Below are 24,584 nucleotides of genomic sequence, written 5' to 3' on the forward strand. Positions count from 1 at the left end.
TTTTCCTATTAATGAATCTGTTCTTTCCTTGTACCAACCGTGTCCCAGGACCGAGGCTTTAATTTAATTTTGAGAGTGTTTCGAGCAGTTTGTGTCACAAAACCTACTTGTTGTTTCCTTAACTGCCATCAGAGGATGCCAGGGAGCCGACCCAAGTGGAGGACACACTGTCACCCACAGATAAATCCTGTCCCTGGTACGGAGCTGTGGGGCATGCCACTGGAGCAGGATACGGCTCAATAACAGCATTCCCTCATGCTGCCACTGCAAACGTGTTGGACCTAAAAGAGAGCAGAAGGGAAGCAGGAGACTCAGGAATGTTCCCAAATGGCTCCTTTCTGGGATTACAGACATTCTTCCTAGTTAAACTGTGCCTAAAGAAGGTATTTGATCCCAAAGTCCATTATAGCTGGCTAGTGCTGAGGGGTTTTGGGATAGTCAGCATTGGTTGATAAGAGAGAGGAGTAAAAGGGATCATAAGGCAGAAGAATCTCTGTTACTTGCACAGAGCAGAAGAGTCCTCTTGTATCTCCAAGGAGTGGCAGATCTGCTTTGACTTTACAAACCTTTGTTTCCCATGGAAATATTTTCTCTGACTCATCCCTTTCCTGCTGTGCTGAGAATTCTGCCTGGATTGTAACATGGAACGGTCTGATGTATTTTAAAATAATACCTTGTTATCCAAAACGATGATGTTTTACCTGTCCTGACTCTTTGCAAGCCAAAGTGTAAGTGTAAAGCTGCGTGACAGGATAAGAAATGTGATTTAGGAGGTGTTCAGGGAACAATGGAGCCTCTGAGACCCACCCAGGGTCTGGGGCAGGGCGGCAGTGGAGTCACTCCCCTGCTATGTGGCTGACCCTGTTCAGCAGCTTCCTTAGCCCTGCAAATCAAACACTGAAACGCAGATTTCTGTTTGAAATGACTGAGATATTTCACCCATTTTATTCCTCTGCTGAGCCCAAATAAGCTGAGTGTGGAACACGAAGTGGGGCAGGTTCAGTAACAAAGCTTGAACCTTGTCTGCACTGTGCCATTCTCCATCAGAATTCCACACACCGTGGATCTGGGAATGACCCTATGGAATACAGCAACACACTCCTTCATGTGGAACTTCCAGATAAAATTCAAATTTTCCAACATGTCAGGAGGAATAATCCCAACTGAATGTTGGGTTAGTAGAGTTTTCGTACTCCTCACTCATTTCCTGATCTAACACTTAGCTTAATTGATCAAGATTAGACAGAGCTCTCGCTCAGAAGCTGGGAAGGAGCTGTCTGAATAGGACTTCTTGTTCAATGACTAAGGAAAAGTGGTTTTGATTTGACAAAATTTTATTGAAATGTTGGGGTTAATTAATCCTGATTTTTCATTTCTGTTGCTGAATTGGCAAATCAACTACTTGCACACCCCTTGCAACATGTTCTGTGAAAAAGGGGTTTCCTCACCCCCTTCTGTTCCCCATAGGTGTCACCCTTGAGTTTAATGTGGATGTGTTTATTCATCTCCAGGATTTTATCCAGTCATCATATGATTTAGAATTCACGTATTTCTTTGGAGCCATATTATACAATTCACACAACCTTAATTTCTTTGTGTACCTGACTTGTTATACCTAAGTGTGAATAGGATATTAATATACCAAATAGACTGCTGGACACAGAGTTTTCTTTGCATTGCAGAAAGATAAAGCTTTATTTGAGGGATTGTTGTTCAGTAGAGAACCAAGTGCACTGCAGAGACCTGTGTGTGAGCACAGGGATCACAGTGCTGGCCAGGATCAAAAGGGAGGGGTAAATAGTTTTAGGAAAAGTATAGTAATTATTAATTTTGATTTCATGGATAGCATTTGGAGAGCAGGGTAGGTCACACCACGCTGAGGGCTGGCTGCTCCCACGGCACTGACTGGATCAGGGAAGTCCAACACATCGGAGGTATCTTAACACACTCTTGACTGCCCTGTGAAAAGAAGGAAGAAACCATTGCTCTGATAGGGAAACCAAGAGTCTCTTTTCAGCACTGACATTTCAGACCCATCCACTATTTAAATATCCATTTGTTAGCAAAAGCATGGGAAAGGAGCTTAGCCTGTCTCTGGAATTGGAGCCAAACCACTTTGAAATGAAGAGCTTTGTCTGTGAATGGTTTAATCCCTGCTGCAATTGCAGATGTGGAAACCATAGCACAAGGTTGGTATTAACAGGAAAAGGGGTGAAACATAAAATGTGAAAGCAATAAGTTTGGATGCTCTTTGAAAGATGTTTCTTACCTGCCTTATCACTAGATTGACCATGACAGTGAGAACTAGAAGAGTAAGAGTGAGAGGACATACTGCCTCCTCCTTGCAGAGCTCCTTGACATGATCTGTAAAAGGAAAGGAGTTTTAATGAAGGGAGCAATAAATACATACTGACATCATGTGCAGTGCATGTAACAGCTCAGCTTTTCCTGGATCTTGCAAATGTATTTATATATATATATTTTCATTTCATTCAATTCAGCTGTATTTTCCAAGAAAATTATAAAAGCAGAGACAGCAAGAGACTGTTGCAGTAAAATTCTTGTACTCTCATAGTCCAGCTGTGATTGTTTGTCTGCTGACAGAAGGAACCTCATTACAATTTGGTTTGGCACGGTGATTCCTCTCATGGAATTCACTCTGTGCAAACAGGTCAAGAGGAACTGATTAACTCTAAACCTGGCAGTAACAATCTGCTCTGTGTTTCCCTTGATGTTTGATCTGATGATGAGGTTTTCGATAGACACATTTCAATGCAGATGCCGAGAATAAAAGTCGCTGAACTGAGATTTCAGCTAGAGACAAGTAAAATATTCTGCTCTATCTTCTGTAAGTGCCAAGAGAGAAAAGCTTGTGATAAAATTTGTGCCCTTATTTGCAAACAGACAACATACACAAGATCCTGCTGCCCCTCCTGCAGCAGCGACCGGTACTGCTGGATCTCCTGCTCCAGGCGCATCTTGATGCCCAGGAGCATCTTGTACTCCTGGCTCTGCCCCTCCATCTCACAGCGGATGCTGCCCAGCTCCTCCTCCACCGAGCAGACCTGCGCCTGGATTTGTTGGAGCATGCGGCCGTAGCGAGACTCGGTTTCTGCCAGGGAGTTTTCCAGAGAGCTTTTCTGGAAAGGCAAACACAGGACATGAGGAGCAGAGTTCTACAGCTGCCTGCCTGTGCCAGGGAGGGAAGGGCCTGCAGATGCTGCCCCCGTACCGTGCTGAGCTGTGCCTGCAGTTCGATCTCCAGGTTCTGCATCTCGCGCCTCAGCTCGCTCAGCTGGTGGCTGCTGGTCTGGATGTCCTGGCTGCTGGAAGTGACCTGCTGGTTGACTTCTTGGATCTGCAGGGACAAAGCCCAGAGACACTTGCTGAGCCCCAAGGGAGCAGATTTGCTGAATGAGAGCTCACATCTGCAGGGAGCCTCTCCCTTTCAGCCAGTCCTGGTACCAGGGTGTCTGGGCTGTGCCACCAAAGGAGACTCCACTCTGGGCATTGCTACATACCTTGACTTCATACCACTGCTCCACCTCCCTGCGGTTCTTCTCAATGATCTGCTCATATTCACCTCTCAGGTCATTCAGGATCTTTGTCAAGTCTTGTCCAGGGGCAGCATTGACCTCCACGCTCACATCGCCACCAGTTTGGGACTGGAGCTGCCTCATTTCCTGCAGGGAGTGCAGAGAGAGAGACAAGAGCACACACAGGTCAATTGTTGTGCTGGGGACTGTGGGCAAAGCACTACTAAGGGACAAAGGAACAACAATCCCATGGCATAAGGGGAAATGGACTTGATGTGTGATGATGGGAGCCATGAAGAATCAATAGGTTGTGTCTTTGGCTGTGCTATTTATCATTGGATCATACCTCCTCATGGTTTCTCTTGAGAGCAGTCAGCTCATCCCTCAGGGACTCCAGCTCAGATTCCAGGGAGGACCGAGTGCTGGTGAGACCATCCAGGATGTTCCTCAGGCCATTGATGTCAGCCTCCACGGTCTGACGGATGACCAGCTCATTCTCATACCTGTACCAAAGGAAAGCAAAGCATTGCACACTCATTTAATTTCGATGTGTAGGCTTGATCACACCACTTTAGACAGGGCTTCATCCACCTCCATTCATGATTCTCATAAAATTTGGGACACAAAAGAGGCAAGGTTCACAGGGAGCTACTCACTTCATTCTGAAGTCATCAGCAGTCATCTTGCTGTTGTCAATGTCCAGAATCATCCTGTTGTTGTCCACAGTGGCCGAAATAATCTGCAAAAGGGGAAGTAGGTGTCTTTCTGTGTTCTAGATTTCCAGAATCTAGAACAGGTAGAAGATTCTACCAAAGAACACTTTGGCAGAAGGAAAGTGAAAAGCAGAAAAAAGACACAAAGCTTTAGTAGAGTGTTACTGATTGTTTTATACAGTAGTGCAGAGGCCACAGAAAGTTCCTCAATTGCCACAGGGACTAGTGTGCAAGGTTTTGGCTTTTCAAAGGTTTTGATGAAAGAGTATATTGATGGGGTAAAGAACAGAAGAACATTTATTTTGGGAAATGGCCAAGCCCCATGGGGTTCTGCACTCTGGGTGTAGGAGGCAGCGTGGGCTTTGCCCGATGCTGTAAGTCATCTCAATATGAAAATAGTTGGATGTAATGGAAGACCTCAGTCCTTCCACCTGGTGTCTGTAGGAGTGTGAAAGGACAAAGGGAGCTCAGATCCTTCCATCCAGGTGCTTTGGCTTTGCACTCCATGCAGCTGATGTGGCTGGGAGCAGAGGGAAGCGCTGCAAACCACACATGGCTGGTTTGGAGGCAGCTGCACAACGTGGGATGTTCATGGCGTGAGCCAGCGTGTCTGTGGCTGGGGGAGCTGCTGCTGCCTGGGGCTGTGCCCTGCTGCCTGTGGGCTGCTCTGAGGGTTTGCTCAGCCAGGGGATGGATGGGAGGTGCAGCTCAGCACGTTTGTGCTTGAGGTACCACCAACACGGCCCTCCCACAGGTGGTAGAGCCCAGTGCTGGGGATGGAGGGAGGAGGAAGAAGCAAAGAGGAAGGAGGAAGGCCTTAGAGGAGAGAGGAGCATGTGGGAGATGGAGCCAGGATGATCTTACCTGACTCTGGAGTTGTTCGATGGTCTGGTAGTAGGAGCTGTAGTCCTTGGAAACGCTGGGAGCTTGTTTCCTGTACCACTCCCGGATGTGGTGCTCAAGCTGAGCGTTCTCTTCCTCCAGCATCCGCACCTTGTCCAGGTAAGAGGCCAGGCGGTCGTTGAGGTTCTGCATGGTGACCTTCTCATTGCCGCTGAACAGGAGGTCCCCGCCGGGGCCGCAGCTGCCCGCAAAGCCCCCGCCAAAGCCCCCGGCCATGCTGCCCATGCTGCCCATGCTGCCCATGCTGCCCATGCTGAGGCCGCCGCCGTAGCTGCCCCCGCCGATGACGGAGGAGGCGTAGCGCCGGCAGGACACGGAGGAGCTGCGGCCGCCGCTGCCCCCGCAGGCACCGCCACCTCCTCCTCCGCTCCGGTACGAGGTGCTGGACGTTCTCTTGATGCTGCAGCTCATGGTGAAAGGATCAGACGTTCAGTAGTCAGCCCCAGGTGCGAAGCTGTGCACAGCGAGGTTTAGGAAATCAAAGTGTAGCGGGCTGTCCTTGCTGGTGGCTATTTATACCTGCCCAGGTGGGTGTCACCTGCCAGGCAGTCCAGCTTCCCATGGGGTTTGCCAGCCATAGTGCTCATGCAGAAAGTGATGTGCTAAGGGGAATTTCTTTTGGGGCTTGGGACAGCCCTCCCCCCAGGTACTGGGTTTGCATGCTGATTCACCCCAAGCCTGCACTGCAATTTCGGGTGGGTGGCTGTGAGTTAGATTTTGTTAGAGATAGCTCGTTGCTGGCTACTTAGTGAGACTCATTTTAATAGTTGTTCTTTGTTCTTTGGAGTAATTTTCTTTTGTCCTCAAAACAGGTGGTGAAAGAACCACCTAATCACTCTGCTTTAATTTCAGATTCGGAGAAGTATGAACTCAAACACCCTTTGTGTGAGGCTGGTTGAAATTCGCCTCAGAACTGCCACTTCTGGAAACAGAATCTCTTCAGAATTTCTTTTTTAGGTCAGAATCTAGAATTCAGGTTTAGAATTTCTTTTCCCTAGAAAAGAAAGCTCACTCTGGGCACTGTCTCTCAGAATACTTAGTGGTAAATCACAGTAGAATGAGCTTAACAGCAGCTGTGTTATTTCTGTTCTCAACAAAATCTGGTGGTATCACTTACAGGAAATCCTCCTGTCTCATGCTCTGGTATGCATGCAGTAATGCCATTTTAAAGCTGTGAGTTTTTAAACATTTTTGTGCATATTTCTAATCAGTCAGAGGTTATCTTAAACTGAAATACATACATGAAATCTATATGGCTGCATTGGCTGTATCCTGGGAAGGAGGATTTGGCTTGGCCAGAGAGTGGCTGAGATTGTTATCAGCTGGTTCTTGAGGAAGGAGGTACCAGGGCTCTTTGAAATACAGAACAATCCTACTGGCCATGTAGGAAAGGGCACAGTCTGGATTTGAGTGTGTTTGGGCTGGAAACTAAGGGGAAATTTTTAACTATGGGAAGCAGAAGGGTCTTGAAGAGTTTCCATTGCAGGAGTTGTGGATGGAAGAGAGAGTTTCAAATCTGATCTAGTCAATTGGTGTTGGGGATTTTATCTTTGTATAACAGAGGTAGCTGTGATGACCCTCTAAATCCCCCTTACCTTCAGTCTTTTGTCCCTTAGTGCTGCACCACTGCACCATTTTGGTAAGGGGGCAGATTGTGATAAGCCCTTCTTTGGAAAGGAAATTTTGCCTTTAAATAACTTTTGGAAAATGTGAATTTAAGCCTGAAAGACAAGGGGTCTCATTATGTGAGGGTTGAACTTTGATGCAAATCCATCTCTACTTGGAAGTTATAATTTACTCAATTTTTTGTTGTTGGTTTCTCCATTTATGCTGTTACTTACACACACCCTGCAGCTGTGGCTCAGGCAGGATTTTTTTTTCTTAGCCACAGTGATTATTAGATCCATAAAGTTACTAATGTGTGTTATGGCTGACTGAAGGATCATGGAAAACCATTCACCCTCTTTCTTGACACACCACCACCCCCATATCACAAAGCCTTTGATCTACATAATTATGATTGTTGTTTTATTGGTAGCTCTCTAATTATCCACACGTCAGAACCAGGTGCTTTGCATATGTTATTGAGACTGAGTCATCTTTATTAAAAAATAAAAATTATTTTCTCACAGGGTGTGATTCCTTAGTCATATTTTCCTCATTAGATTGTTGAAATGCACTTTTATTCTCCCGTATGAGAAGTTTATTGCTGATTGGTGTTAGTGCCAGAGGTGTTGATTTTATATCTCCTCCTCAGTGTCGTTGCATCACCAAACCCGGCCCAACAATTTCTGACATTTCCCAATGCTGTAATTTCATGCTGTCACCATGTGCCTTTTCTCTGTCTCTCTGTTCCTCTCCTCTTTTTTGAATAGGTGCTCTAACCATCCTTACTGCCATAACTGCATCTCAAACATTTAATCTCTGGACTGTTCTGTAACTTAGGGGTATTTCTGTGTCTCCATGTGCATTTCTGGCCACTGTCCTGTGGCTCTTGGCCTGAGCTGGCTGTTGTGAGTTTGGACCTGCTGATTTAGTTCACAAGCCAGAAGAGCCAAGGCTGTTCAGGAGCCAAAAGAGCCAAGACTGTTCAGGAGCCAAAAGAGCCAAGACTGTTCAAGAGCCAAAAGAGCCAAGACTGTTCAGGAGCCATTACCTTTCACGGTGGACAAGCAGGTCAGACATGTTCTGCTGTAGATGTTGAGGCTCCTCAGCCATTCAAAGGCACTGTAAGAGCTTTGAAATCACATTTTCCCCTGGCAAACATTTTGTTCATAGTGTGCCCCATGGACCTCTGCAAGTCAGAAGTTTGTTTGAAGTTGGAGTGTTGTGAATCCTTTCCCAGTGCTTTTTACTCACTGGTGAAGCTGGATGCTCCAAATTGGCAGAGGAACCCAAAGCAGCCTGTGCTTTCCACAGAGACTGTGATGCCATTTCTGGATGTATGTCTTCAGTGACACCAGAGGGAGAGGACAATCCTAGATACAATTACTGGTAATTAATTGTTTTACAGTAAATGAGTCAAATGTGGTCTTAGTAAGAAGAGTGCTACTCCCAAGAGTTTCATCAGGAACCCCATTTATGCATTCCTCATCCATTGTCCTGCAGCATCACTCAACCTGAGCATGTGCTCAGTTCATTCAGAGCTGTAGGATTTCCACAACCCCTCATTCTGGGCTCATCTACCTCTTATGTCACTCTGTGGGGTGGGCTCATAAACTTGTGTATGTATAGAAAATCCTACAGAAAATCCTATTAACTGTGAGCTATTTTAATTCCACAGCTGATCTAAATCATTACTCATAGTCCTTCCTACCAGTGAAAAAGGACAAATTTGGACATGCTTCCCAAGGGAAATCAAGCTCTTCCAGCAGAGGGATCCTTTCCTGTTCCCTTTTCTCTTTCTGCTTCCATGCACTCCTGTTATCGATGATGGCAACTAATTGAATTCTACATTCCTCAGTTATAGACATTTTCTGTAGTTTAAGGTTCCATAATCTGGTTTTAAAAGATGTCTCCTTCAGCTGCTTTGGCTGCAGTAAACACCGCTGAGACCTGAGTGAGCTCTGGCAGCCTCCAGAGACAAAAGTCATGTTTGCATTTGCTTTACATCACTTTCTATACAGTTAAAACCTGAAATGAGCTTTTTATTCATTATAGACAGGCTTTTATTCACACAAATTCCTGATGCTGGACTGATAAAAGTCAGTTTTTCAACAGAAGTAGAAAATGTATTCTTTGTGGACACTCACTGCAGGCTGCAGTCAGGGTGCTGTGCTGGCAGAGCCAAGGCATGTGGTTACTGACAGAAGACCTAAGCAAAATCCAACTCTTCTAAGTTGGTTGTGATGAGAAAATGTTTAATTGCATTACCCTAACAGATCAATCTTTCAGTGTGAAATGAAATGGGAAATACTAGAAACCAGGTTTAATCAGTGCGTAGGGACAAAATGACAAACGTATCAATAAGTGATACATTGCTGATTTCGTGTATCTGGTGCACAACAGTCAGAGTCTGAAAAGGGCTTCACTGTGATCTTCAGAAACCAAAATATATCTAAAGGAGCTGCCCTAATTTAGTATTGCTGTTTCATCTCTAATTTTGTTGCATATTTTATGTTCTTAAGCAGTAAAATATAGAAGATACCTTCAGTGAAAGGAATGTGTCTCTCATTTCTCTTAAGGCAGACTATCAGCCAGCTGTGTATACCAACAGAAATTGGGTTCTTGGTATTATATCAGTATTTCAATTGAAATTTCTATCATAAAACACTGGAATGCTTTTGGTGCATGACACTGAAGGGAACATATCCATTGTCTTGCTGTCTGTTTCTCCCAAGAGAAGTCAGCAATACGTCATTCTCTGTGCAACAGAAGGTGTAGAAATACTTGTGAGGAAGCCCCTTCATACTGGAAGAACCTCTCCTGAGTCACACCTTCCTTCCCACAGTACTCTGGCTGTGATGAGATTAATGGACCCAGATAACTCACAGTAGTACCATTGGGCACAGTTTAGTAAATTAACAGTTCATCTCCTGATAGTTACCCATTATTTGTATTTTCTTTCTCCTTTCAGTCATATTATTCATTCTTTTTAGTACAAGTGGCAAGGCAAGGGGCCAGAAAGCAATCCCTTAGTGACCATTAAGAAACAAAATGGTAAATTGTTTTTAACATCTCTGGAAGGAGAAAAATTGTGTCAAGAACTGGCAACAAGATTTCTCCTTGCAACCTTATATCTCTTGCTTGTGAAGAGAGAGTTCTGCCAGCCTCACCCAGCAGTTCCCCTCGGCAGGGGCTGGCTGTTGTCCCACCTCACACAGCCATGGTCACAATTCCTGATATTTCCTTTCACTCACTGATTCTATCCCAGCACTGTGTCCATTTTCCTAGTGCAGAATGGACTGTTGAGAGATCATGTACCCAGTACAACTCCACAGCCTGCATTTTACTGGATGATCTGGATAGGTACCCGCACGAGGTTGCTTACATTTATTTTCTCAGACATGTTGTGATTTGAATTGCAGACATAAAGATTTATTAGAGCAGAGTTACCAGCAGAGTGTAAGCTCTTTGACAAAGAATGAGTTGCCAAAGACAAGTTGAGTAAGCCAAGCATTGCAGGCAGGAGGAGGGGGTGCTGGGGCAGGTGACCAGGCTCTTCCAAACTCTTCCCTCGGCCGTGCTGCAGAAACTCGCGGGTGTCTCTCGTCGCAGCCGGGCGGTGCCAGGGTCTCTCCTGCTGCTCTAGCACACTCTTGACTGCCCTGTGTGAGCACAGAGCAAATCACTGTCTTCAGGGGAAGTCTGAGCATTCCTGCTGGGTGGAATTCTTACACCTGACAGTGTTAGCAGCAGAGGAGCAGAGGCTCCATGCCCAGTAGCACTCTGGGCGCTTTCTCAGAACTGTATTTTTTATTATTCCAGTAAGCAAAAAAGTATTTCCCATCCAATAAAGTTTATAAACTGTATTTTATATTTAGGCAGAGGGAAGAGCAGCACTTGCTGTATTTTAACCCCTGATTCTGCTGCAACAGAGTAATGAGATTTCTCATTCCCAGGCTAGTGGACCTTGGAATCTTTCCCAGCCCAAGCTACAATCCTTTTTCTCACCAAATACACTGTAGCTATTGGGGCAGATGTAACCCACTAATAATAACATGCTTACAAAGTATTGACTTACCTGACATTTCTCCACACTGGGAATGAGAGAAGGAAGCAGAATATGACTGGGAGGATTTTCCACCTCCTTGGAAAGCTCCTTGGGAGGCACTGTGAAAAAAAAAAAGCCAACAGAGAATTCATCAAAACCTACTAACACTGGATATTCAGTTGAAAGATATGTTGATGTAGCTTCAGGGACAAAACGGTCTCTGTTGGCAAATAAACGTGAGGGTTTCTTTTGACTCCCTTGCCATAATATGAAATACATACACAAGATCCTGCTGCCCCTCATTCAGCAGTGCCCGGTACTGCTGGATCTCCTGCTCCAGACGAGTTTTTATCCCCAGGAGCATCTTGTACTCCTGGCTCTGCCCCTCCATCTCACAGCGGATGCTGCCCAGCTCCTCCTCCACCGAGCAGACCTGCACCTGGATTTGCTGCATCAAGAATCCGTAGCGAGACTCGGTTTCTGCCAGGGAGTTTTCCAGAGAGCTTTTCTGGAAAGGCAAACACAGGACATGAGGAGCAGAGTTCTACAGCTGCCTGCCTGTGCCAGGGAGGGAAGGGCCTGCAGATGCTGCCCCCGTACCGTGCTGAGCTGTGCCTGCAGTTCGATCTCCAGGTTCTGCATCTCGCGCCTCAGCTCGCTCAGCTGGTGGCTGCTGGTCTGGATGTCCTGGCTGCTGGAAGTGACCTGCTGGTTGACTTCTTGGATCTGCAGGGACAAAGCCCAGAGACACTTGCTGAGCCCCAAGGGAGCAGATTTGCTGAATGAGAGCTCACATCTGCAGGGAGCCTCTCCCTTTCAGCCAGTCCTGGTACCAGGGTGTCTGGGCTGTGCCACCAAAGGAGACTCCACTCTGGGCATTGCTACATACCTTGACTTCATACCACTGCTCCACCTCCCTGCGGTTCTTCTCAATGATCTGCTCATATTCATCTCTCAGGTCATTCAGGATCTTTGTCAAGTCTTGTCCAGGGGCAGCATTGACCTCCACGCTCACATCGCCACCAGTTTGGGACTGGAGCTGCCTCATTTCCTGCAGGGAGTGCAGAGAGAGAGACAAGAGCACACACAGGTCAATTGTTGTGCTGGGGACTGTGGGCAAAGCACTACTAAGGGACAAAGGAACAACAATCCCATGGCATAAGGGGAAATGGATTTGATGTGTGATGATGGGAGCCATGAAGAATCAATAGGTTGTGTCTTTGGCTGTGCTATTTATCATTGGATCATACCTCCTCATGGTTTCTCTTGAGAGCAATCAGCTCATCCTTCAAGGACTCCAGCTCAGATTCCAGTGAAGATCTAACCAGAGTCAGGTCATCCATGAGATTTCTCAGGCCATTGATGTCAGCCTCCACGGTCTGACGGATGACCAGCTCATTCTCGTACCTGTGTCACACACACAGAGATAGAAATGGGGAAATGAAATACTGACAGTCAATAGCACACATCTTTCTAAGATCAGTATTTCAGTAAAACAGGATGATTCAGTAATAGCACCCAGGGCAGTCCTCCCTTGTTCCTAGATGATAATGAGAGTGATTTAGCAAACATGCAAGATTCACAGGGAGCTACTCACTTCATTCTGAAGTCTTCAGCAGTCATCTTGCTGTTATCAATATCCAGAAGCATTCTGTTGTTGTCCACAGTGGCAGAAATAATCTGCAAAAGGGAAAGGTGGAGAGAAGTGTTTCTGTGTTCTCTATTTCCAGGACAAGCAGTAACAAGGCTCTAAGCTTTGGTAAGGTGTTATTGAGGGTTTTAAAAGTATTTCTTGCAGTAGTGCAGGGGCCATATGGAAGGGTAGCGATCCAGATTTACTTTTTAGGGAAGCTTGTGCTATCACAGACCATCCTGCCAAATCCATGCTCTTCTTTTTCTCAAGTTAGACTCAACCCTTATGAGTCCCAAAGAGTGTTTGCAGCCCTTTCTATATAAAGTGCTTTTTCACAGTATCTGTTTAATCTGGTTTTCTGGTACTGTGTGATGGGATTGTAATGGAAGACCTCAGTCCTGTCTGCAGGAGTGTGAAGGGACAAAGACAGCTCAGATCCTACTTTGGCTTTGCACTCCATGCAGCTGATGTGGCTGGGAGCAGAGGGAAGCGCTGCAAACCACACATGGCTGGTTTGGAGGCAGCTGCACAACGTGGGATGTTCATGGCGTGAGCCAGCGTGTCTGTGGCTGGGGAGCTGCTGCTGCCTGGGGCTGTGCCCTGCTGCCTGTGGGCTGCTCTGAGGGTTTGCTCAGCCAGGGGATGGATGGGAGGTGCAGCTCAGCACGTTTGTGCTTGAGGTACCACCAACACGGCCCTCCCCCAGGTGGTAGAGCCCAGTGCTGGGGATGGAGGGAGGAGGAAGAAGCAAAGAGGAAGGAGGAAGGCCTTAGAGGAGAGAGGAGCATGCGGGAGATGGAGCCAGGATGATCTTACCTGACTCTGGAGTTGTTCGATGGTCTGGTAGTAGGAGCTGTAGTCCTTGGAAACGCTGGGAGCTTGTTTCCTGTACCACTCCCGGATGTGGTGCTCAAGCTGAGCGTTCTCTTCCTCCAGCATCCGCACCTTGTCCAGGTAAGAGGCCAGGCGGTCGTTGAGGTTCTGCATGGTGACCTTCTCATTGCCGCTGAGCAGCAGGTCCCCGCCGGGGCCGCAGCTGCCCGCAAAGCCCCCGCCAAAGCCCCCGGCCATGCTGCCCATGCTGCCCATGCTGCCCATGCTGCCCATGCTGCCCATGCTGAGGCCGCCGCCGTAGCTGCCCCCGCCGATGACAGAGGAGGCGTAGCGCCGGCAGGACACGGAGGAGCTGCGGCCGCCGCTGCCCCCGCAGGCACCGCCACCTCCTCCTCCGCTCCGGTACGAGGTGCTGGACGTTCTCTTGATGCTGCAGCTCATGGTGAAAGGATCAGACGTTCAGTAGTCAGCCCCAGGTGCGAAGCTGTGCACAGCGAGGTTTAGGAAATCAAAGTGTAGCGGGCTGTCCTTGCTGGTGGCTATTTATACCTGCCCAGGTGGGTGTCACCTGCCAGGCAGTCCAGCTTCCCATGGGGTTTGCCAGCCATAGTGCTCATGCCAAAAGTGATGTGCTAAGAGGAATTTTGTCTGAGGTAAGTAAAAGACATTACCATTCAGCGCAAATATGTCTTAGTTGATTCACATCTAGCTGCACTATAATTTATTGTGGGTGGCTCCTTGTAGGATACTTTGTTGAACAATGTCGTATGTCACAGTTTCTGTTAATCTGGCAATATCGCGCTGGTAACGGCAGCTAATGAAGCTTCTGCTTCATTGTCTGTGGCCATTACTTTTTATGCTTTGAAGCTCAGTAGCTCAGCTTTAGTCTTCCACCTGAGATCACAGACATGATTCATGACACCAGCAGCCTCCAAGAGACTCTTCATTCATTGATTTATTTCAAATTTCATCAGCTTTGTAGAAATCTACTTTAATGCACCAAAATTAAAACTTTGAAAACTACATTGCCATGTCTGTTACAGAAGAAGACTGACTCAAAATTTTTCACTCTGAATAAGGTCCTGCTGACATTCAGCTTTCACTGAACATACAGCACGTGGATCACAGTCTTTTTTCTTCTTGAAGAAAACTCTGTGTAACAGCCACAAAAGTAACATTGTCCAAGGAAAAAGATACTAAATCTTTTCCTATCTAAGAGCTCCTAATTTTATTGTAACGGTTTTAAATGGACTCAGAGGAAATTGAGAGGAGAAATATTTTACTTTGCATATTTTCATCACTGCATTTTAAATAGTAAATTCTCAGAATACATCCTTGAATTATATAATACAATGAAAAAATAAGTTTGATTAAAACAGCCAAAGATTAGATCTGAAAAAATATCATCATTACCTGAGCTCATTACAGTGAAGGGTGTTTTGCAACCACGACAGAATACCTTGCACCACCCAACAGAGAGTCAGAAATCCTTGTGTACTTTTTTCCACTGCCCGTGCAATAGGGAATGGCAGTGAGCTGCTTTTTCCGTCTTTACTAATCAGGCTCCTGTGAAACTGAAAAAAAAGCCTTGAAGAGAAACAACTTTTCAGATTTCCAGCTGTGCATTAAATATCAGCATTGCAGTTCTACAGAAGAGTCACTGGGCTGTGCAGGGGAAGCACAAGGAGCTGGTGGGACCTGCTGTGAATTGCCACATCAAAATCAGCTTATCCACAGAGAGGGAGGATGGATTCAACCTAGAGGTGTTTCAGGAAGAGGTTCCATACTACAGAAGAAGAACTAAGCCCATTCCTCTCTCTGGCTGCAGCTGTGCAGGTTTGTTCACCCTTGGTAGCTCTGTTACCCCGAGGTGCTGCCACCACTGCTGAGGGGCAGCAGGGCCATCCTGGGCTGGCACTGGGGCTGTCCTGGGCTGGCACTGCCTCCATTGAGCACGGGGGGAGCTTCTGGCAGCTTCTCACCAGATTTCTTCTCAGAAATCCCCCTGTATCCCCTGCTACCCACACCTTGCCACACAAACCCAAAACTGTGCCTTATGGATGTAAAATGATCTTGGAAATCTTTCCCTCCACCTGGGTCTCTCAGTAGCTGCTGTCTGCATTCTGTTTTAACCCCTTCTGGACTTCACTGTCTGGTGTGTAGCACTTAGTGCTTGTGGGGCAGCAAAGTAATGAGGAGTTAGGGAAATAAATACTCTTCCAAGGTTAGTTTAAGGTATGGACTGACATCAGTGGAGGTCCCTGTCCCTCTCCCTGCACCTGTAGGAGGTGACAATGCAATTCCCTCCCTTAGAGGGCTCTGAAATACACACAATTCTTAATCCTCAGCCCATCTATCATGAACATCATGGCTCTTTCTGGATAGTGTGTGTAGTCCAAGTTTCTAAACCAAAGAAAGAGAAATGAGCATTACTAGAATCTCATTGTTCCTGTTGCATGTCCTTGGCAGCATTTATGCAGCACAAACTCTGTTTAGCAAGCCTGCAAAGGCTCATTCATGCCAGCACAATGTCAGCACACTTTGGCTTGGTGTAAGGCAAGTGTTTCTGTTTCCCTGAATGCTTTCCAAGTGCTGAGATGGCAGTGTGACGTGTATTTCTGGAAATCAGTTTTGTATCTGTTCTCTCAATCCATACTTATGTGCATCTGTTGTGTTACTCAGCAGTGCTGCTCCTCTTGTATGGAACTCACATTTTGTTTCACTCTCAACTCAACCCCAGAGGCCTCTCCCTTGTGTGCAGCCCAGCACCTGCAGCTCAGCCTGCAAGGTTGTGTGCAGGTGAGATGCACCCTCCCCTCGGGCAGCCTCACTGGAATTTTGGCCCCTCAGCTGCTGGGATATACTGGTAGCTGTATACAGAGGTGAATATTCCAGGCCCTTTTACATGTACTAAATTTCTCAGAGGTTAAAGGCAATTGCTGTCAATGTTAACATTTTATGGAAATGAACTTTGTAAAGTTCCTGTAAATTATATTTCCCTTTCACTTCTTATAATTTCAAAACAAGATCCCTTATCTGTGCATTTCCAGGTTAAACCAAGGAGTATCCATCAAGGTTTTGTGAATTGAAACATTGGTTTCATTTTATAACCACAGCTCTGTAATCATTAGTGTTCCTTTGTGGACACTCATGTGCTCACCATTAGAGTTATTGAGCACTGAGGTTCTGCAGCCCCTTTAAGGTTGATATTCATCTGTTGGGTCTCAGAACTCAGCTCCCAGGAATATCCGACACATCATTAAAAAAAAGGCACAGCCCAAGAAGATTCTGATCTGCCCCTACTGCTCAGAATTTGTGTTTTAACTCTAAATTTTTTTATCAACTACTGGAGTGTATCATCAGCCTCTCTACCTGGAGGTGTGTCTTGGCATGACTTTGTGTTTTTTAAGTGTTTACACCTACAGAAGGAAAGAAAAACCCCATACAGCATTCTGGTTGCATCAGACAGAAATTAAATTTTATTAGAGACATTTTCCTGATTCAGAGCAACCTGAGTACCAAACAGGTTGGATCTGTAAAGCAGCAGTTTGAGTGCCAATAACCGAAGCTGCAGAGCTTTGTGGGCAGAGGCAGCACAGAGCATGCAGGGCAGGGGGAGAGGTGGCATCTGCACCTCCCAGGAACTGTTCAGAGCATCATCTTTCCTTGGGAGTGGGGAATGCAGCGGATTTGGGCCAGTTTCGTTTTGAAAGGTCTTGTGCTGGAGGATCCTTGATGTAAATTCTTAGTCAAAAGATTTTCTTCCATATCCTGTTTAGAGACAAAACAAGCATGAACTTCATCAGTCCTGGCACTGAATGTCTGAGACACCATTAGGATTATGTGGGAGTGGCCATAAGCATTCCAAAAGCTAAAAGGAAAACTCCAGCATGGCACAAAGGCTGCAGGATTTATGAGAGTCTGCAAAGAATGAGACAGATGGAAAAAAAACCAGCTGAGGTTAAAATACAAGACCAGCTGATATCACCTACAGAATGGAATAGAAATGGACTGTGTGCTCTGCAAGTGGAGTTGATCCTTTGCACACAAAGAGGAAAGAATTGTTGGCAACAGTAAATCTAATACTTCCCAGAAATTTTAGTTTACCCTCAGTACTGTTTGCCTCTGGAAGAGTATGTTGGTATAAATTAGTGCATAAATTAGTCAGGATGTAACTAATTTAGTGACTGAGAGAGCACTATGCCCATACCAGAGTTCTTACCTTGGCTTTCGCCGCCACTCCTGCAGGACTGGGACTGGGAAGATGAAGAGTAGGAGTGGGAGCTGCTGATGCCTCCTGAGGTTCTTCCTCCTCCTCCTCCTCCAATGCATCCGCTGCCGCTTCCACCTCCCATTCCTCCACTTCCTCCTCCCATTCCTCCTCCACCACTTCCTCCTCCAATTCCTCCTCCACAACTTCCTCCTCCAATTCCTCCTCCCATTCCGCTGCTACCACCTCCATATCCACCACTCATGCCACCACCTCCTCCTCTTCCTCCTCCAGAATAACCACCACCTCCAATTCTACCACCTCCCATGCCTCCTCCCATGCCTCCTCCCATTCCTCCTGCTGGGATTCTGCAAAGAGAGAAAAAGAAGGGACAAAAAGTTAATCAACAGCACTTTGCCATCCAAAAGCCATTGAGCTGCATCTGCTGCCCAGGAGCCAGCACCTCTCTGGGTCAGACTGCTGGTTAGAGCCCAGCACGGCACAGCAAAACAACTGCAGTGCCAAAAACTATCCCCTCTGTCAACTTCAACTTGAATGCAAGAGCTTTTGCTTTTCCCACATTCTGCCTAGGGATTCCTTGCAGTACACATTTACAACACGTTGCCTTTATAGTTTTACAGAATATTTACATTTGCTTAACAAACAGTACTAGGCTCTCTTACATGGATTTCTTTGTCCAGCCCCAAACTGGTAGTTCAGAATTAACGTCATGGACATATTTTATGAAAAATCCTTTTGCTAGGATCTTTTTCTCCTGAGAAACTGAGAGGCCTCAGAAATGAAACATAAACAATAATTATCTGCTGCTGTGGAATGCAACAGGTGCATCTTTGATTGGCCTCATGTGTTTGTTTTTAATTAATGGCCAATCAAAGTCCAATTGTCTTGGACTCTTGTCAGTCACAAGATTTTATTGTCATTCCATTCCATTCCTTTCCTTGCTAGCCTTCTGATGAAATCCATTCTTCTATTCTTTTAGCATAGTTTTAGTATATAATTTTCTTTTAATATACTATATATCATAAAATAATAAATCAGCCTTCTGGAGTCAAGATTCTCATCTCTTCCCTTGTTGGGGTTGCCTGCAAATTCAACAAATTTCTGCATTAATTTTTCTTCACTTGAGTTACATTCTGACAGAATGAACTATCTCACACCTGGGAGGCCATTGGCCAAGACAGCTGCATCAGCCTCATTTCAGTACAAAATCTCTTTTGCAAATGTCTCCTGTTACATTTCCTGCTGGTGACTGACCAGCAGCTGGGTGTTCTATCAGTACGTACACAAGGTCCTGCTGTCCCTCCTCCAGGAGTGCTCGGTACTGCTGGATCTCCTGCTCCAGGCGGGTCTTGATGCCCAGCAGCATCTTGTACTCCTCGTTCTGGCTCTCCATCTCACAGCGGATGCTGGCCAGCTCCTCCTCCACGGGCCCGATCATGCTCTGGATCTGCTGCAGCTGCATGTTGTAACGACGCTCTGTGTCATCCAGGTTGGACTGCAGAGAGTCTATCTGCAATGGGAAAACAAAATGCAGTGGTTATGGGAATGTGGTGGTTTTAATTTATTTGTGTGGGAAAAGAGATCTTCACAAATCCTCAGAAAAAAGGGTATCATTGAAGGTAAGAAATCCAATATCCCATTCTCCTTGGATGGATTACTTGCTGGCTGTAGCTCTTCTTCTCACATACAGACTGTGAAAAGGTAAAGCAAATGTCTTTCCTTACCATGCTGATCTGTGACTGCAGCTCAATTTCCAGACTCTGATATTCACGCCTCAGCTCAGAGATCTGCTGGTTGCTTGATTGTATCTCCTGGCCACTGGTGTGGACTTGTTGATTAACTTCTTCCATCTGAAAAATTGACATCCAAAATTGAGGCATTTTTTATCATTAGAAAACACTGTGGGGTTATCATAAAAGCATCAGGAAATCGATTAATAAAAATAAAGATTCCATGCAGACTGTTTATTTCCCACAAGCCACTCTGCTAACACCCTGGTAATTCACTGGCTGCTGGAACACAGAGGCTCTACTTGTTTTACCACATAACTGATACTCCAGGACTGACCTGTTGTAGAAAGCTGCCTAAAGTAATTGAAAGTTATTGTCCCTTAAATAACACATGATAAGTTGCCTTTCACCAGCTGTAAATAGGTCCAGTACTTTGTGAAGGATTTAATTAGCCAAGCCTGCCTGTGCTTTACCTTGGTTTCATACCAGCTCTCCACCTCCTTCCGGTTGTTTGCAATGAGCCTCTCGTACTCAACGCGCATTTCATTCAATTTCTCCATTAAGTTAATGCCAGGAGTAGCATTGACCTCCACATTGACATCTCCACCAGACTGGCCTTGCAGTCCTCTCATTTCCTGAAAAAAAATCACAAAAACCCCATGAGGTTCTCCCAGGGTGAAGGTAAGGAGGAATGGCATCAGTTCAGATAAAGGGAAGGAAAAAGACATGGATCCTCACACAAAAGGATTCCATCAAAAAGGCCTTTCCTGCCCTGGCCATGGAACAATTCTGATATTCCCAAGGTTCCAGTGCTCACAGCCAGGCACTGCATGCATGGTGACCCTGGCACTGCCTCCACAGGGTTGTAAGGAATTCTATGCAGTGAGAATCTTTTCTTCTCAGTGGGAAATCTCATTGAAGAAAGTAAAAATGCTTTCTTTTGACTCCTCCATATAGTCTATCCAATTTTCCTTCCATGAGCTCAGCAAGCAAACTGTAGTTTGTACTGAAAGCCATTCATCCCCCTGGTTTCACATGTTGACCTGGTGTCTCATGACACAAGCTGTGGGCAGCTGGGCAGCTGTGCCCTCTGCACACTCCTCAACATCAAAGCTGGCTTGTGTCAAGTTGGGTGATCAAAACCTGGTTGCTGGTGGTGGAAAAATCAAGGGGAAATTCACTGAGTTGCCTTTAATTATTGAAGTGTGAAGAAACTTACCTCTTCATGGTTCTTCTTCAGGAAGATCAGTTCCTCCTTCAGGGACTCAAACTGTGTCTCCAAGTCAGATCTGGACAGAGTCAGTTGATCCAAAAGTGGGCGTAATCCATTGATATCACTTGCCACACTCTGGTGGAGGGTGTATTCAGTCTCATACCTGAATACAGACAAGAAAAAGAGTAAAAGTGCTGCCAGACCTCTTTGTTTGGTATCTCAGTTATGGACAGTTCCCATTTACATCTATAGTCAATTCCTAGAATAAAGGACCCCATTCTCTTTCTATCTCCAATAGCTGTGTTTGATTTCAGTCCAGTTTCTGTGAGATTTATACCATGAGGATTATGCTTATAAATCTATGTGCAAGGATGGAGAAACTTAGAATGGAGTCTCTCAAATGTGTCTCTTTAAGAACTTGTCTGGAGAAAAATAATAATGAAAACCCAAAGCAATCCTTCTCAGAATGCTTTTCCCAACATTTCTGTATCCTGTGATCATAGCCAAAAGTCTCCAGCTTCTACAAAGATTAATTGACAATGGAAACTCGTGGGGATAAAGGGAGACAAAGTGGATGGAACTAGGAAGGGAGTGACTCACTTCAGTCTGAAGTCATCCACAGTCATCCTGGTGTTGTCCATGTCAAGAAGCATCCTGTTAAGGTCCACATTTGCACCAACAATCTGAAATGGAGAGGGCAGGTGTTAGTCAGTTGTCTTTTCAGTCTGATGTCTGAGACAAGAAACACCTGTGCACAAACACCTTGCAGAAACGATTTATGGCAATGTCAAGCCTTCAAGCCTGACTAGAGCTGCAGGAGCTACTGAGAGAGATGAGTTTATTGCTTCCAGATAAAAAAAGTGCCTTTACTGTTAAATATCCATTAAAAATACCTTGTTGGAAAGAATAACTAAATTAACTCCTCATATTCAATAAAGAAAATCAACCAAACAAAAAACCCCAACCCAACCAACAAAAAACAGTGAGAAAGCAGAATTTCCATTACTTTTGAGAACAGCCATGTTCACACAAGAGATACATGACTGTTAAATGGCTGAGGGCTGGAATGAGACTAACTGCACATGCTGGCTCATCCTCTATATTCACAAAAACATCCAATTAATATGGCAATAATAGCATGACAAGGATGAAGTCTGCTGTTCAAGAGTGAAGAACGAGAGAGCAGCAGCCCAGCATTGAAGGGAGCATGGCACAGGCCGTGTGATGGACACTGGTGCTGATCTGCCCCTGCACCCAGCAATGCTCCCTGCACCAAATACACGACAGCAGCTGGTCCCCACAGCATTCTGCTTCCTGACTAAAGCCCAGGAATGGGAATATCACTCCAAACGGGGGCCTTGTGCTGCATGAGGAAAGCGCCACTCCAATAACTACCTGTTCTACGTTAATCAAAGTACCTCATACCTGGTTTTGCAGCTCTTCAATTGTCCTGTAGTATTGGCTGTAATCCTTGCTCTGAGAGGGAGCTTGGCTTTTGTACCACTCCCTGATCAGCTGCTCAAGCTGGGAGTTTTCCTCCTCCAAGCGCCGCACTTTATCCATGTAGGACGCCAGGCGATCATTGAGGTTCTGCATGGTCAGCTTCTCATTTGTGGAGAGCAATCCAGAATCCTCCCCAAAGCCCATGCCACCAAAACTGCCTCCTCCATAGCTGCCACCACCACCAAAGCCACCACTACCCCCAAAGCCACTGAATCCACCTCCACTGTATCCACCACCTCCATAACCACCTCCCATTCCCCCAAAACCACCCCCTCCTGATCCAAGTCCTCCTCCCATGCTTCCACAGCTCATTCCTCCTCCATAACTGCCACCACTCATTCTGCCCCCATAGCTGCTGCGGCTGATCCTGCCACAGCTGCCGCTGCTAAAGCCTCCCCCATAGCTGCTCCTGGAGCCTCCTCCACCAAAGCTTCTCCCAGAAAAGCCCCCGCTGCCTCCAGAAGAGGTGTATTTTCTTGAGGACATCGAGGAGTATCCACCAGACCTACCCCCTCCACCACCTCCACCACTGCATCTTCCACCACCACCACCACCTCCTCCTCCACTGCTAATTCTGATGGTACTGCTCGAAGATTTGGTGCCACAGCTCATGGTGACAGCAGGAAAGAGTGAAACCGCAACCCCAAATTTAGCTGCAGAACCTGATAAGCTTCAGGACTGCAAGTGTTCATCCCCAGCTCTCTGTATTTATACATTTGACACTGGGTGTCACCATCAGGGTGTTTCCTTCTCCCAGGGCATTTACCAAACTTCTTGTTTGTGCCAAGAATAATTTGCTGAACAGTATTTTTGTGCAGATATCTCAGGCAATCCAGCCCATATCTGGGCTTCTGAGGCTTGGTTAAGGTTGAACATCTCACTTCTTTTGAGAGACATATTCCTTTCATTTAGAAGTTTCTGGAATAGGTGATTCCTCTGCTAAGGTTTTGTAGCTGCTATTGCTAAAGATTGTTGTTTGTTCTCTTTTGTTCTTTCCAACTTTGTGCATTTCAGATTTTCTACACAGCTTATGTTCCATTTCTCACCATACGTGGTAGTGCAAGAGTTTTATTGATAGGATTGTGTGACTTGTCTGTGAAGATTGTACTCATGTATCCCTGCTATCCCTGCCAGCACTTCGAGAGCATCTTATTTAATAGGAACAGGCTATTTCAAACAATGCAGAGGGATTCTTGTTTAAAAATCAAGATCCCTCCTTTGTGAAGAAAGTGCTAGGGCAGCTCACAAGCAGCCAAGTCCTAGAATTCAAAAAGAAAAATAATCCTGAACTCTTTTCATCAAAGCACTGTTGATCTAAAATGAATGAAGATCAAGGAGGTGTTAATTGTATTATAAAGTCATTTGTATCCCAATTAGAAGCTCTTTTATTTCAGACAATGATTTAAAAACTAGTGTGTAGGAAGACTTTTTATCATTTAATATAAAGCAGCTCACTCTATTGTTAATGTGTCATATATTGTAGGTGATAAAGTAATTATATCTACTGTTCTTAAAGCAAAGATCCTTGAGATTAAAATAACATCTTGAGAGGAAAGCTGAAAGACTTTTTACACAAACCAGTAGAAATCAGACTGTTGAGACCACAAAAGAAATGACCCCACACTCCAGTGTTGCCCTGATCCCCAGATCCCTGATGCTGGATGGAAGAGTTTCCATCCTCACTAAGTGGGTTGGATACCAAAGCCAAGTGTCTGAAGGCAGATGTGCAAATAACAGCACAACACCAGCATTTGTGTCTTGCTATAGATGGACCCAAAGTGTCCCCAGTTTGCCCAGGAGAACGTGCACAGCTTCCCAGTGACAGTTCTGTTCTTTCTGAAATGTCTTCATCGCCTGCCCTCCTCTCTGTGGGGTTATGGAGCCTTTAATGACTGTAGGGAGTTATGGAATGCAACAATCTCCCTAAACCTCAGGTGTAGGAGCAGAGGGCTCGCCCAAGGATCTGCCATTTGTGCTCTGCTCTCCTTCTCCTAGCCAAGACCTCCTGGAGATGACAATGCAGCACAGTCCTTGCTTCCCAAAAGCTGCCTTGGTGGGATGTTGATTGTAAATTCAGGATTATTTAACATTTCCTGACCGCATCCTTTGTCCTGCCACGTCTGTGCCAGCATTGCTCTATTGCTGCTTGTGCAATTGCTTTCAAAACCTCCTGATTTTATCTTGCTATTTGATCTCTCAATGGCTGAAGGATGATGAAAGATTCCGAGCACTTTGGTGATGGAATAATTTCTCCTGATTCTCAGCTGTAGGCTGGTAGTGACACCTCAGCAGCATAAACAGTTTCTGGGCTTTAGCACAGTCTGTTATTGGTGCAGAAAGAGGGAGTTTGCTACAGGCAAAATGGTTTTTCTTTTCTTGTGCTGTTTTGCCTCTGGGTCTGGGTAGTGCTGCTTTGCTCAGTGGGACCCTTTGTCCCAAACTCTGCTGTGGTGAGTAAAATTGATTCTCATGTTCAAATTCCCATCATTGATTCCAGGGATATGCCTTAGACATGCTTTTCACAGCCAAGATAGAAGATCAATAGGGTTTGTTAGTGATAGCAAATGCAAAATTCCCCAGAATGATTAAAGAAAGAGTAAAAACTTTGCCAAAATAATATCTTAATCTGTTTCTT

At 45.6% G+C, this 24,584-nt stretch overlaps 3 protein-coding genes across 3 annotated transcripts; all 3 read right to left on the reverse strand.

Moving 5' to 3' along the window:
• Window positions 1–1,665: 1,665 nt before the first annotated feature.
• Window positions 1,666–5,602, reverse strand: LOC132084183 (keratin, type I cytoskeletal 15-like). Its single transcript, XM_059489233.1, has 8 exons — window positions 5,114–5,602; window positions 4,193–4,275; window positions 3,883–4,039; window positions 3,522–3,683; window positions 3,233–3,358; window positions 2,914–3,140; window positions 2,270–2,364; window positions 1,666–1,959 (listed from the first exon to the last, which is right to left on the reverse strand). Exons 1-8 carry the CDS (start codon window positions 5,561–5,563, stop codon window positions 1,940–1,942), a joined length of 1,320 nt encoding a protein of 439 aa, XP_059345216.1. The 5' UTR covers window positions 5,564–5,602; the 3' UTR covers window positions 1,666–1,939.
• A 4,604-nt stretch (window positions 5,603–10,206) lies between these two features.
• Window positions 10,207–13,743, reverse strand: LOC132084182 (keratin, type I cytoskeletal 15-like). The gene is made up of 8 exons (XM_059489232.1): window positions 13,255–13,743; window positions 12,403–12,485; window positions 12,056–12,212; window positions 11,695–11,856; window positions 11,406–11,531; window positions 11,087–11,313; window positions 10,836–10,924; window positions 10,207–10,419 (listed from the first exon to the last, which is right to left on the reverse strand). Exons 1-8 carry the CDS (start codon window positions 13,711–13,713, stop codon window positions 10,400–10,402), a joined length of 1,323 nt encoding a protein of 440 aa, XP_059345215.1. The 5' UTR covers window positions 13,714–13,743; the 3' UTR covers window positions 10,207–10,399.
• A 2,979-nt stretch (window positions 13,744–16,722) lies between these two features.
• LOC132084162 (keratin, type I cytoskeletal 17-like) lies at window positions 16,723–22,561 on the reverse strand. Its single transcript, XM_059489203.1, has 8 exons — window positions 21,872–22,561; window positions 21,047–21,129; window positions 20,453–20,609; window positions 19,707–19,868; window positions 19,228–19,353; window positions 18,787–19,013; window positions 17,495–17,850; window positions 16,723–17,043 (listed from the first exon to the last, which is right to left on the reverse strand). The coding sequence occupies exons 1-8, from the start codon at window positions 22,559–22,561 to the stop codon at window positions 17,018–17,020; spliced, it is 1,827 nt and encodes a 608-aa protein (XP_059345186.1). The 3' UTR covers window positions 16,723–17,017.
• Window positions 22,562–24,584: the final 2,023 nt, after the last annotated feature.

This window comes from Ammospiza nelsoni, chromosome 26 (genome assembly GCF_027579445.1).
Source record: "Ammospiza nelsoni isolate bAmmNel1 chromosome 26, bAmmNel1.pri, whole genome shotgun sequence".
NCBI classification, from domain to species: domain Eukaryota; kingdom Metazoa; phylum Chordata; class Aves; order Passeriformes; family Passerellidae; genus Ammospiza; species Ammospiza nelsoni.